The sequence below is a fragment of the Hemiscyllium ocellatum genome, chromosome 31, assembly GCF_020745735.1.
Source record: "Hemiscyllium ocellatum isolate sHemOce1 chromosome 31, sHemOce1.pat.X.cur, whole genome shotgun sequence".
NCBI lineage: Eukaryota > Metazoa > Chordata > Chondrichthyes > Orectolobiformes > Hemiscylliidae > Hemiscyllium > Hemiscyllium ocellatum.
Genome location: NC_083431.1, coordinates 14,304,352 through 14,319,050, shown reverse-complemented (window position 1 = coordinate 14,319,050; position 14,699 = coordinate 14,304,352). Strand labels below are relative to the sequence as shown.

The window sequence follows — 14,699 nt, the reverse complement described above, 5'->3', positions numbered from 1 at the left end:
TTCCAAAGTTATGTTGGCATCAAATGGGTCCAATTACTTCACAGAAAGTGGGCCTTTGGTAAAGCAATGCAAAGAAATCTTCAAAGTTTCAAAAATCAAAAGCTTCAAGTCAGAAATTCAAGCTAGATATTCTATATGTTCAGTGTACTCTGGTCTTGACGGTGACACTGACCTCCTTGATCTGAATGAAGTGTTCTGTAAGCTAATGATATTGGCTGTGGACGTTGTTATTCTCCACTTGGAGCATTGTAAGCCTCTTCCCAACTGTTTCAATTCAGATACTGCAATAAAGTCTGACCACCATTGTCACAGAATTTTCTTCTGATTGACAAGGAAAGCTCAAAATAAACATTTGTATTAAAGTCAGCTATTTCAGATCAGATTGATTACAGACTTGCTTTGTGGTCGTAGTTGCAATCACACCTTTGATTGGTACTTTGAAATCAGATAGCTATAACATAGTCTAATGATACATTTTAAATAAAAACTAGTAAAGTTTTAGAACCACGTTGAACCAATACCCTCTTGATTACTACCTAATAATGTGGTCACTTGATATTTCAGTTGGTTAAGTTGTAGGGTTTTTCTGGTCACTTAAAATACAACAAATTCTGTATTTCACTGTTTTCTGCATGGAAATTATACCCATGCTCCTTGACATGAATGCTTCCAAGGCGTTCAAATTGGCATCAGTATGAACAGTAAAGATTAATCTCTGTTTCTCTAAAATGCATGGAGAATCCCAAATTTGGGAAAGGTTTGCACTTAAAATCCATTTAATGTGCAGCCTCATGCTTGACTTGCAGAGAGTTTGACAGGGAAGGCATTCGGTGATCTCATTACATGCCCTTATGCCATAACAAATGTTCTAAATATCCAAGGACAAGAAACCAGGAAGAAATAAAACCCTGGAATCATTCAGACCTTTGACCACTCATGAAGAACTTAATTTTTCAGAATCAATTTTTAAGCTTCTGGCAGCAGGAGCGTGACATGAAAAGATTAGATTACTTACAGTGTGGAAACAGGCCCTTCGGCCCAATAAGTCCACACCAACCCGCCGAAGCGCAACCCACCCAGACCCATTCCCCTACATTTACCCCTTCACCTAACACTACGGGCAATTTAGTGTGGCCAATTCATCTGACCTGCACATTTTTGGATTGTGGGAGGAAACGGGAGCACCCGGAGGAAACCCATGCAGACACGGGGAGAATGTGCAAACTCCACACAGACAGTTGCCTGAGGTGGGTATTGAACCCGGGTCTCTGGCGCTGTGAGGCAGCAGTGCTAGCCACTGTGCCATCGTGCCGCCCTTATAATGCCCAAACTTTGGCATTTTTTAGGCAACGTCTTAAACCATACCATTTTACAAATGGGTTAAGATCCTCCAAATGTTTAAATAAATATCTACCATTGGGATATCTGCACATCCTATAGGAAGTGCCGTTGACAAAGCCTATAAAGGATGCAAAAATGGTCATGCCCGAAAGGTTCATTCCTGATATAAGCCTCAGCCTTAAGATGTCTAGAACTGCATGTTGTCCAACAGTTAGAGAGATGCCTATGACTCTAAGGCCTGCTAACCTTAATCACAAGCCTCAAAGCTCTGCAAATTCAAGTCCTTTGGTTGGAATACCGACTATTTATTTTCTTTTCCTATTTTATAAGGTCTTGGAAGAATAATTTAAACGGATTTCTACTTCAGACAGCAAAAGACTTTACATAATGTAGCATTATGTTGCACTTCAGCTGGTCTGTTGTTGAGAGTGTTGATCTCCATTCTCTGCCAGCACCTTGTTGCAAGAAAATGCTCTGGTGGGGTAGCTGCCAATTGAATTCTCTGCTAGTTTGAGTTTCAACGGGTTTATGCACAGTTACCCCTTCCTCACAAAACCAAAATCACCCCATTCATCTTTCATACAGACAGGTTTCTTGTTGAGCCAGTCTTTAGTTTGTTATTCCAGCACATAACCTTCTGATAAGCTCAATGTTAAGCTTTCAGACAGAGTCCTGTAGGAGTCTTTCTCTCTTTGGCTCTCAAAATGTTGTGATTCGGTAGTTCTAATTATCATTGGAAGAATTTCTTTGTATTATCTATTTAAAGTATTCTCCCCTTTGCTCAATGATCTGGTATGTCACGCAGATAGCTTGCTGTCTTTGGCATTACCACTTGAAAGTTGAGATGATTGATGCATGAGCAATCTCCTCCTGGTAGCTCCCTATCACTTGAGAAATGAAATAAATGAAACTTTGGTTGACTTGGGTACTTTACTGGTTTGCAGATGAGCAGGACTGTTCTTGGAATCTTACCCACTGTCTTTCTTTGCTCTTGTTTTTGGGAGGCAGTGTTGAGCAGTTAATAGAAATTCTGTGACTTCAGACGATGCCTTCACTGAATCATGTTCCTTTCTGCAAATAGATGAAATGCCATTTTCCTTACAATTCACTTTCCCATAGATTGGTGATGATGAACTCTTTCAATGAGTTACAAAAATTCATGAAAACTCTAAGTCAAACTTGACACCATGCTGTCCTCACAAATGTTTTATTTCAATGTATCTCCACCATTTAAACCACAGTAACATTTGATACCTACTCCCAACATCATTAGTGTACTATTACTGCCTTTGGGTCAGGATTTGTGAAGAAGATAAGGGGATATATCAACAGAAGGTATTGCCAAATACTGAAGTCTCTTTAATATTTCACTTCTTGCATTGTCACTTCTCTTGATAGAGTTCAACGAAATATAGGAATTTGGATATCAACAAGTTAAATACTTGAAAAAGGAAAATAAATTGTTACAGTGCTGTGGGGAAATAACAGGTGATAGTTTTTTCAAAGAACCAGCACCAGAGCGATGAACTGCATGGCTGCCTTTTGTACGATACAGTTCTGTGCTTCTAACAAGTGCCTGTCAAGTTGTTGGGTGGATGCTATTAAATGACCCATTGAGACAGTGGACTGCTGCTTTTGTTCTGAACTGTCAGGCTGTGAAAGGTTCTGAATTTGATTCCCCCTATCTGGGCAGAGTTAGAAAATAGCAGCTCCAGGTGGAAGCTACAATTAGCCTCATTAGATCAGATGAAGGAAAATAATGCCCAGGTCTCCTGTGCCTCATGCTATTTAAGGACTGACTCTGGGGGACTGTAGGTACCAGTGGAAATTGTTCAGCATAAGTCACATCTTTAGAAGGAAAAGGTAAGTCTGTGCCTAGACACACCAAAATAATTCAGCTTAAAATCATTGCTAATCTGTTTTATAAGGGATGTTAACTTATTCTGTAAATTAATTGTGCCAAATAGGGAGACTAGGGCTAAACAATAAATGCTAGCCCAGCCAGCGACATTCTCATCCCATGACTGAAATAGCCACTACAGGGAACAGGCAATTTCACTCACCAGAACAGATCTTGCAGAATGTCACAAAGGATGAAGAAACTACAGGAGTAATAGTGATTGTTACAGGGAAGGTAAAGAAACTGCCATCGAGATACTTTGCTGTGTTATCTAACAATGGTCCTGTGTATGGGATTGTGCAGGTACAGGGCATCATTTTTTCACAGTAAATGTTAGCTGTTCAGTCAGTGAAGTTTAGGAGGGTGTTGTCTCTTCGTGTGTATATCTTTGACTCGCTATTCACAATTGTCTATCACATAATCCTGCAAAGTGCTTTGGACTGACTTTTTTTTAACTGTGGAAGGTGTTTTATAAATTCAAGTTGTTGTAGCACTCTAAAGTATCCAGGATTCTTGCTGAGCCCAGTGGAACTCTACTACATGCAGCATCACAAACAAGCAGCAGAAGAAAACTTTCCCGAGGGGGTCTTGCAATGTTGTGTTATGTGGAAATCTGACTCCAGGATTAAGCAGTCACCCATATCTTGTTGCGAATGTGAAAATGCAGTGACCAAACGTGAGAAATGACACTGTTGTTTCACCCTTGCATTCATCCAGTCATTTTTCAAATTCATTCTGTGCATTTTGGGTTGATTAATTGCAAACAATTTTACCACTTTCTTTTAAATTTCAGGGCAGGAACACGAGAAGTGCACAATAAACTGGAGAAGAACAGGTGTGTATTTGCTGATGTCAACCTTTTGTTTGGGCGGAAGGGGAAGGGATTCCTCTTCTGAATTTCTGTAGTTTAACAGTGTCTTTTTCCCAAATTTTATTGGTTCACAGACGAGCTCATTTAAAGGAATGCTTTGAAACACTGAAAAAGAACATTCCTAATCTGGATGACAAGAAAACCTCAAACCTAAGTGTTTTGCGGAGTGCCTTGCGATATATTCAGGTATGAATAATAACAAGAACCTCTAGCATTGTGCTAATTGTGAAGCTGAATCGTTAGTGTACCCAGTTCTCTTCATCAAGAAGTTTCATTTCTTAGCAGCTATTTTACATGATGATTTGGAAGAGGCACAGTCAAGTTTGTGGCAGTGGATTTTAATTTTGCAGGAGTTGCTTTACAAGGTTACATATTCATCATTTATGGAGGCTATGTTGGAGAGGTTTGTCTTCTAGAACTGACTTTGTGGCAATGCTTCAGTCTTGTGTCTGTGATCGATACTCTGTGATGATGAAGTTTTCCAAGAGCCAATTCAGTGCCACCTATGCAGGGTTTTAAAAAAAATCTCCAAAAATTCTTCCTTTTCTTAACACGCCGTTGAAGTGTGTGCTTCTCTGAAAATCTTTTTAACATGTAGCGTCACTTAAAACAATTACTTTTTAGGTTAAACGTAAAATGATAACTAGATCAAATGAATAGATAAATGCATTCACTTTGTCTGGAATAATTAGCAAAGTAATCAGTGCTTTTAAGATTTAGGATGGCCCAGCAAGGTTCTCCCTCAGAAGGCCTGAGTGATGACATTCCTTCAGATCCTGTGTTGACTCCTGACATTTCCTGTTTTGTACTTCTGATCTTTTCTATTTGGAGACATTAACAGGAAGCAATTTATCTTTCCTGCGTATCCCAACCCCAAGTCCTCAGACAACCCAAACAATGCAGAAGCCTTTCCAATATTTACTAATTTTCTTTTTCTTATGTTTGAGCATACAAAATAGGCCATTTGACCCTTTGAGCTTCCTCTGGCATCTGTTTGTGTTTTGAATTCTACATTTCCATCAACCTTGGTAACCTTTCATTCCCCTACCTATCAAGAATCTATCCATCTCTGTTTTTAAAAATAAATTAATGGTTCCACCTCCGATCCGTTCGGAGGCAGAGAGTTTCCAAAGTGGCATGACCCTCCAAGAGAAAATACTCTTCTCATTCTGTGCTAAAGGAGTGACCTCCTGTTCTCGACTCATCTACAAGGGGAAACATCCTCTCCAAATCCACCTGATCAAGACATTTAGAATCTTATACACTTCAAGCAAACACCCCTCCCTCTTTTAATTACTAGTTGAAACATAGCCAGCCTGTCTAACTAACACTTGTAAGACATGCCACTCATATGACCCTATGACACTGGAACTGATGTAGGCCATTCAGTCAATCAAGTCTGTCTGGCATTCAATGAGATGTTGACTAATAATTTTCAACTCCACTTTTCTGACATTTCCCTTTGATTCCCTTCATAATTTAAAAAATCTGTTTATTTCAGTCTTGAATATACTGAATGACCCAGACTCTCCAGCCTTCTGCAGTAAAGAATTTCACAGATTTACCTTTTTCCACACTGCACAGTTCTTCTAAAAACATAAATTGGTTAAACATGATTTCTCCTTCTATGAAAGCATGCTGACTCCAGATTACCTGGCATTTTTCTCAACGCACAGATTGAATAAAGGAGTTATATTTGCTATTTCTTAGTCCAATTGGTCCTCGTTTAGAATTTTTCTTTACAGTAGGAATATATGCATTGAAAATGTTTTCTGAAATATCCTCTTGCATGACTACCATGACATTGCTATTGATAAATGCCCTAACCATATCTGCTAGTTCACTTCAGCTAGATCAGCGTTCATCCCCACATAGTTGCCATTATTTAAATTTAAAATAGTAGTCTTAGACCTCATATTCTCCCTTTCGAAATGGATGTAAATTCAATCATATTGTAGTCCTAGCAATGCCCTTACAGGGTCTTGAATAAATCCTTCACTACACAATACCAAGTTCAATATAACCTGCTATCTGGTCAGTTCCAGAATGTGCTCAAACTTTTTATGAACTTCCCACCCTGGCTAACATTATCATTCTGCTTTTTCCAGTTTCTACGGTGATTAATATTGTCCACAATTATTGCTGTTCCTTTAGCACCAAGTATTTCTTTTCCTGAACTTTTGTCCGACATTGTGGTTACTGTCAGAGAGCCTGTAGACTACTCCTCATCTTCCTCCAAACTGTTTAGATATTCAGGTATCCTAAATCAAGGTAATCTCTAACTATTGCATCAATGCCATACTTTATTAAATGTGAAATGCCTCTCCCTTCACTTAACTTCTAACTGTCTTAAATGTTAGATTCCTGTCAATATTTAGGATCCAGTTCTTTTCATCCTGAAGACCTGTCTCTTTAATGACTGTCTGGTCATATTTATTTGTTTGAAATAGTTTGCTTAGCACCAATGACTTTGCACACTCAGATACAAAGTCTTTAGTTGTCTTTTTGTTAACTTTGTAACTTCCAGTCTTGATTATTCTTAGTGTATTCTTAGTGTGTTTGTAGTTTTTATTTCTCTCTAACTATTCCAGCCATTCTCTGACCTTCATTGCCCAAATTACTATTTTCCTCTCTTAATGTTTTCTCTCCTGATTTGGTCTACCACAACTTCCCAAGATTGATCACTTGCCCCCACTATTTATTTCAAAATTATTTCTATTTCCCTAGCTATGAGGTTCACAAAGATGCTGGTCCCAACATTGTTCACATATAGACTGTCCCAATAGTATAGCTCCCATTTTCCTCAGTGCTGTATGAATGGAATCTACTTCTGTCACATCAGTCTTTGAGCCCTATATTCATCTCTCTAATTTTATGTGCCTTATGCCAATTTGCACACAGTTCAGATAATAATCCTGACTTTGATTGTTGGGGTACTACTACTTTAAGTTTGTGCCTAGCTCATACTTTCTGTGCAGAACCTCTTTCCTTGTTATATTTATCCACGAACCATGGCAACTAGGTTCTCACCTTCCTGCTGCAAGTCCCTCGCTAGTTCCGAGCAGATATCCCTTACGTCTGCAAACAACACAAGTGTCTGGTCTCTCTCTCTCACTGTACTATTCCCTACGACTATTACAATCCTGGTTACTCAGCTCATTTGAATGACTTCTTGTACCATGGGTGCCATAGTCACTCTGCTCAACCATCCTGCAGGCACTAATCTCCACTAAACATGTCAAAAAAAACTGCAAATCTATTGGACAATTTCAGAGGCTCATACTTTTGCCCTCTGGAACTACTTACTTGCCTTCCTGCAGTCACACCCTCCCGTACCTTACCACTGACCAAATGAATTCCCTGGTGTGACTGCCCCCCGATGCAAAGAATCCAGGTAAATCTTCCCCCCCTTACTGATACACCAGTGTCTGTAGTTCAACTTCCAGCTCATCAGCTCTTAGCTGAAGCTGTTTGAACTTCAAAAACTAACTGCACATGTGTTTGCCCTGGATCACAATGGTACCCACTATTGTATCTCATATGCTGCAGCCTTGACACACTTTTTATGCCAATCTTAATGAGTTTTAATTTATTTAGTTGTATTATTAACTTATTTATTTACTTGTTATATATTTTATGAACTTTACAATCAATTTGTATACTTTGTTAAATGTAAGAATTCAACAAAGGTTAACCACTTGTCAGGTACTCATGAAACACTGAGATCTTTTTCCTGTAATAGAGCTAGAATCTATTCCTACAGCATGAGAAGGGTAGTTAAAGCAAAGAGAAAAGGAAGCATATGCTTCCTTCCTCCCTTCATTTGAACTCCCCATTCACCAAACTCCAGGTTTGTACTCAATTTCCTCAAATGCACTTGTTTGCCTTACAAAGTCTGAACAGTAAGTATTGATAAAATGCTAAGTGTCACCAGATTAGTTAGTGAGAGTGGAGATTTCTTGTCATTTCTATCTGCAATGATTTCTTGGTGAGTCTCAAGTTGGTTTTATTCAGCCCAAATGCAAACACTAGAATTTGCCATATTTTGACAAAGTCTACAAACATAATAAAAGCAATTCCAGGGTAGATGATGTGGTTTCAAGCATATTTGCAAAATTGGAATGTTAGAACAGAATAGGAGTACAAATAGATAATGTGGCCCCTTAATTCTGCTATTAAATAAGGTTATGCCTGATTTGATTGTGACCTAGATCTCACTTACTTGCCTGCCTCTAAAACCATTGATACTCTTGTCGTTCACAAATGTATTTAACTCATCTTTGAGTTGCAGTTGTTGTGGGTATGTTCGCCAAGCCAGGGAGTTGATTTGCAGACATTTCGTCCACTTTCTAGATGACATCATCAGTGCTGTGGAACCTACTGTGAAGCGTGTTGTACTGTGTCAGGTGGAGTTTATTTGGTTTTGAAACCAGATAAACGTCTGCAAACCAACTTCCCAGGTCAGCGAACATACCCACGACAACTGCTACTGGCACCCAAACTACAAATCTTTACACAAACCTTGCTCAGCTTTGAGTTTTATTCAATGGTCCAACCTCCTCTGCTCTGCGTGTAAGAGAATTCCAAATATTAATAGCCTTGAAGTGAAGAGATTCCTTTTCTTCATCTTAAATGGGAGACCCTATATTTTTGAAACTGTGCCCCCCCAGTTCCAAATTCTCCTAGGAGGGGAACATCATCTCAGCATCTATTAAGCCACATCAGAAAACATATTTTCCTCTGTAAGATCATCTCCCATTTTTCTAAACGTCAGCCAATTTCTGGCCAGCCTTCTCAGCCTTTCCACGTAAGACAACTCTTTCATCCAAGGAATCAACCTAGTGAAGCTTTTCTGAATTGCCTTTAATTCACGTATGTCATTACTTTAAGAAAAAGCGAGCAAACTGTAAATAGTAGCCTCAACAAAGCCCTGCATCGTCTCATCTGAATCTCCGTAGCTTTTTTCAGCACCCTTGCAATAAAGGCCAATTGTCTATTTCACTTCTTAATTGCTCTACCTATAGGCTAACCTTTCGTGATTCATCTATAAGGACACCCAGATTTCTCCATACTGTAGCATTTTGTAGTCTCTCCCCGTTTAAGAACTATTAAGACAAAGAGAAATATCCACCAGATGATTGTTTATTGAACAGAAGTAACTGGTAAGGGAGCCCGAAATCACTTACTCGATGGGCTCTTTTTTAAAAAAACAAAAGTCCAACTGTAGTGTTTTCTAAAGAGTCTAGAAGTATTGCAACCTCAAATTGAAATGCATCATTGACCAACCATATTCCGTTGGTTTATGCAGATATCCTACATGTATTGCTTGAGACTGAAAAGTCCATTGCCTCCAGTTAAATGAAAGAAAAGAAGAACCCATATTTAGAAAATTACTTTCACAGCCTTAATGTCCCAGTGCGCTGTACGGCTAATTAAATATTTTTTGAAGTGTAATCACTGTTGTGATGCAGGAAATATACAATGTATTCGCTGTGCCGACTGGATCTTGAAAGTGATTGTGCTTTCATCAGAGAAGACTTCTTTTGTCTCAAGACATTTATTTTTAAAATTCTGATGATGGCCAGTTTCACATTGATTTAGATTCAAGTGCTAAGGGGTGAAAGCAAATTGTGAAACATTACCAAGTACTGTAATGCCTTAGAATGGAATTGCCCTGTATGCTATTTTCACCAATGGTATAAGCCTCTTTAAAAAGGTATCATTTCCTTTCCGATAGTAGCACTGCATATGAATTTTATCTTCAGTTAGAATGTGTGTTCAAGCCCCAGTCCAGGAATTAAGCATGTAATCTAACCTGACGTGTCGGTAAAGGGGTGCTGCATTGTTGGAAGGTTTTTCAAGTAGGTTGAAGTAGCATTCCTGTGGCTGCCTAACTGTAAAACATCCCATGACACTACCTGCAGTGTACTCCCTATATCATGGCCTTTTATCAACCAATGTGCCAAAATCTGATTATCCACTCATTTATTTAATTTGCAGCTACAGAATCTTGCTCTGTTCAAATTAGTTACTTGGAAACATCAAAAGGTGTAGAATAAGTACAAATCCTTTCTTTCATGCAATTACTTTTATTTCTTGTATATTCCATAATGTACTTTAAGGAAATTATTGTCCAACATCTGATCTGCAAACATCAGCTTTCGAACATGTTGTCAGTGAAATGCTTGCCAGTTTCATGAAGAATTGCAAATGCCTGCAGGTGTGTAACAATTGCCACGTGGTTCTGAGAGTCAAAGTTGTGATCCCACTGAGGATAGTGTACTAATCAAAGCCTTGTCAGGAATGTTTTAGCCTCAGTGTGAACCAGATGTTAATAAATCACAGATTTATTTCTTTTTATGTACTAATCAGCTTGGATAGGACAATAGTATATGTTGCCAGACAAAGTGAGTTTTGAATTGAATTAGTCTCTCCCCTTCGAAAACTTGAACCAGATGAATAAAGTTAGATGACAGAATATGTAGATAGCATCAACCGAAACAAGTTAGCTGGTTAAATATTGTTTCATACCACTGTGGATTGTTTTGGAGGACTAGAAACTTGGATTAGTCAACATTAAATTGCTTTCTTTAAACAAAATTCTGCCATCTTGAGGTTTGGAAGGGATCAAATGTGCATGTTTGTTTACAAGACAAATGAGCATAACTATGACCCCACTGTAAGTGCTGAACATGTACCAGAACTTTGTCTCTTATCCAGAGCTTATCAGATTTCAAGTCTAAGGCAGCATAGCTATTGTATAAGCAACTGGCATCCTTCTAACTGTGTTATTGCTGACTATAGGATTTTTGCTGTCTGTCATATTATTGAGGCTTGGCACCGTTTCCTTGTAGCCCACATGTCAGCTGTGCTGTTAAAAGTAGGTTTTTGCATGCATGCAGCAAAGTCATTTCTTCTCGTTTTTCGCCCTTGCTAGCTGATTGGGTAGATGTAAAAAAAATCCTATGGTACTATTTCAAAGAAAAGGTGGGGAGGTATCTCCTGGCCAATATTTATTCCTTAATCAACATCAATAAAAGCACATTATCTGGTGATTTTAACATTCCTGATGAGAATTTGCTGTGTGTAAATGAGCTGTTGCATTTTGTACGTTAAAATTAGGACTATACATAAAGTATTTTGTTGGCTGTAAAGCACTTTGGAATACCCTGAAGTTGTGCACGGTGCTATAGCTTTTTAACATTCCTAATCCAAATGTGTTTTTTTTGTGTTGGTATCAGAGTCATAGAATCATACAGCGCGGAAACAGACCCAACCAATCCATGCCAACCATAATCCCAAATTAAACCGGTCCTACTTGCCTTCGCTTGGCCCTTATCTCTACAAACATTTCTTATTCATGTACTCATCTAAATGTCTTTTAAATGTTGTAACTGTACCCACATCCACCATTTTTTCTGGAGGTTCGTTCCACACCCGAACCACTGTCTTAAAAAACTTGCCACTCATGTCTTTTTTAAATATTTCTCTTCTCAATGTAAAAATATTCTCCCTAGTCTTAAAATCCCCCACTCTAGGAAAAAGACATCTGCCATTCACCTTATTTATACACCTAATGATTTTATAAACCTCTGTAAGGTAACCTCTCAACTGCCTATTCTCCAGTGAAAAAGATCCCAGTCTATCCAGCCTCTCATTTGAACTTCTGCAGCAATTGAATTAATAAATTATTTTAATTTAGCAACAATGAAGGAAGAAGAGTAGATTTACTTTCTCCAACAGGCAGCATGGTAGCTCAGTGGTTAGCACTGCTGCCTCACAGGGCCAGAGTCAGTCAGCCTCGGGCGACTGTGTGGAGTTTGCACATTCTCCATGTGTCTGCGTGGGTTCCCTCCAGTTTCCTTCCACAGTCCAAAGATGTGCAGGTTAGGTGGATTGGACACACTAAATTGGCCATGGTGTCCTGGGATGAGTAAATTAGGTGGATTAGCCACGGATAATGCAGGTTAAAGGGTAGTTGGGTGAGTCTGGGTCGGATGATTTTCAGAGATTGGTGTGGACTTGTTGGGCTGAATGGAATGTTTCCACACTGTAGGGATTCTATGAAATGAAAATAACCAGTTCTTTGTATTTTATTGTTTATATTGATTTGATGTTTTTGTTCTAGTTATGACAGGGCATTGTCTATATTTGAAAAGAACATTAATAGTTTTAAAAGAAAGTAGATGTTCATAATTTTTGTTCCCAACTCGAGATTCAGTGTTACATGTTTGTGCAATTCATCTTGTAATTTTGTAATCTGGACATGAGAACTATTGGTAGTCCAACGCTTAACTCCTTGACATAAGACCCCTTTTGTGAATTATTTTAATCAAACAGTGCAGAAAAGAATTCAATACAAGTGATAAGCAGTGCAGTACCAGAGGAGATAAATCTAATTTTGAGAGACTTTGGTGGCTAACTGAGAAATGAACATTAATTCTGTGTATATTTTAATTATCTCAGTAAGCATAATCAAAATCATATTTACTGTGATAGTCCATTCGTTTTTTTTTAATGCACCTGGCTGCCTATATATCGAAGTCAATGTTATCGTCCTAGCCACTATATTATTTTCATGTATGGAGATCAGGGTGGTTTATGCAGAAAATGAATGGAGAAAACTGGGACTCAGTAACTGCTTGTACCTCTCCGAGCACAGATTGTAAGCTGTAGCATTTGAGTTAATGAGGAAAAGAAACCTCGCAGACCCTCAATATAAAATAATAGATTCTTCAACTGCAGTGTTCAAATCTTGGCTTATTATGGTCAAAGTATTCTTTAGCATCTTTTTTTGAAAAACTAGTTTCTGATGTATAGCATTACTTATGTAAAACTATGTTTGTTGTGATCCTGATATGTTGATAGTGATGGGGGCATTGTGCCACTTGGCTGATAAAGAGGGTGTTTCTTTGGCTGGCTGGCCCCTCTGTAGTTACTACACAGGCAGACTCTGTGGAGAAATAACTCAAATGGTCACATCTTCAGCCTAACTGGTATAGGAAATTTTGGTAAATTTGATGTTACTTCCACAATCTCAGTATTTGCATTTGGGGAGGAGCCAGTTATCATGATCAGAAAATCCATCAGGAAGTAACAAGGTTTTTTTTCTCTGATGTCTGTCACTTGACATTGTTTGAAAAGTTGCAGCTGGTAAGACAGTGGGTGCATGCTAAAAGATAAGACCTTTACATAAAAGGAAAATGCCTTTCATGACCTCAGTGTCCTATCGCACTTTACAACCAATTAAGTGTTTTTAAAAGTATAGTCACCGTTGTAACGTGAGAAAACACAATAGACAATTTCTGCTCAATACAGTTCTTTGTATAGCAGAGAGATACATGACCTGATAAATTGCTTTGGTAATGTTAGATGTTGGGTTACTTGTGGTCAGGACACCAGAAATAGAGCCAAAGGCTCTTTTGCATCTGCTTTCACTTGAGGGTGTTTTACCTTACCTTGTTTTAATGTCTAGACCAAAACAAAAGCACTTTTGACAATGAAGCACTTCCTCAGAACTGTGCCAGGTAGTGTCAACCAGAAATCTGAAGTTAAATCCTTAAATGCACAACCTTCTGACTTTGAGATTAGAGTGCTACTCACTGATGCAAGGTTGCACCAGATAGAGAGAAATGCAGTAATTCTGGAAAATATATTTTTCTCAGAAAGACCAATTCTACACTGACCCCTTTCCATCTTTTTTCTCAGCACATAGCGTGGGGTCACACACTAAAAGCAAGAATCCTTATTATTTGCAGTGCAATAAACATTCGTAAAAATTAAAACTGGTTAAGATGTATTCCAGATTGTGTTCAAGGCCGTTACATAAGCTTGGAGGTTTCTGAAGGCATTTGAAAATTGTGTAAGAGTTAACTTAAAGGTGAACTTGACAAAAATTCAGCCAATTGAGCATTTTATCATCTTGCATGGTATTTACAACACAGAAACAGGTCATTTATCTGCCTTTAATGTGCTCTTGGCTATTGTCTAATTCATACCTAGGATAGAAGTGTTGGTAAAAAGTAATTTGGAAAAAGGTTTGGACTATTCTCTCTCCATAATTGCACAATGAGGAAGCTTTATTATCTTGTATTTGATAGATTCTGTTTAATCTTGGACCATGTAATTCATCTAAATTTATTTCCACATACTATTTGCTTAAACAATTCTTGTGTCTCCATGGCTTCACCTTGACCTATAACTTACTTTCCTCTAATCTTCTAACTCCAGTCCATGATAAAGTTCACATTTTCTTTTACCCCACTGTTGGTAACTGTGCCTTCAGTTACCTCGGTCTGGCTCTGGAACTCACTTCATGTATATCTCTTACTTTGAATTGTTTAATGTATTTTTCTCACAACTCTATGAAACTGTCTCGTGGTATATTTCTGTGTAAAAACAGTTCTTGAATTTCAGTTATTTTAATAACGTAAAACTTCTGACATTTAGATAGAAGAATAGCTATAAACAGCTCTAAATTCAGTTGTATAAATTGCAGATCTGCCCACTAGCATACTCAGTCAGTACTTGGTAGAACAATGCCAACAGCACTTTTGTGAGGACTTAATACAGATTGCTTTGTCGAAT

General features: G+C 38.2%; 1 protein-coding gene across 3 annotated transcripts in view; it reads left to right on the top strand.

Moving 5' to 3' along the window:
• Positions 1 to 14,699, top strand: part of mnta (MAX network transcriptional repressor a) — a 148,359-nt gene that overhangs the window by 57,673 nt on the left and 75,987 nt on the right. For all 3 annotated transcript variants that reach the window (XM_060848215.1, XM_060848216.1, XM_060848214.1), the window contains exons 3-4: positions 4,035 to 4,076; positions 4,187 to 4,298. In XM_060848215.1, coding sequence (XP_060704198.1) covers positions 4,035 to 4,076; positions 4,187 to 4,298 — 154 coding nt within the window. The remainder of the gene's footprint in view (positions 1 to 4,034; positions 4,077 to 4,186; positions 4,299 to 14,699) is intronic.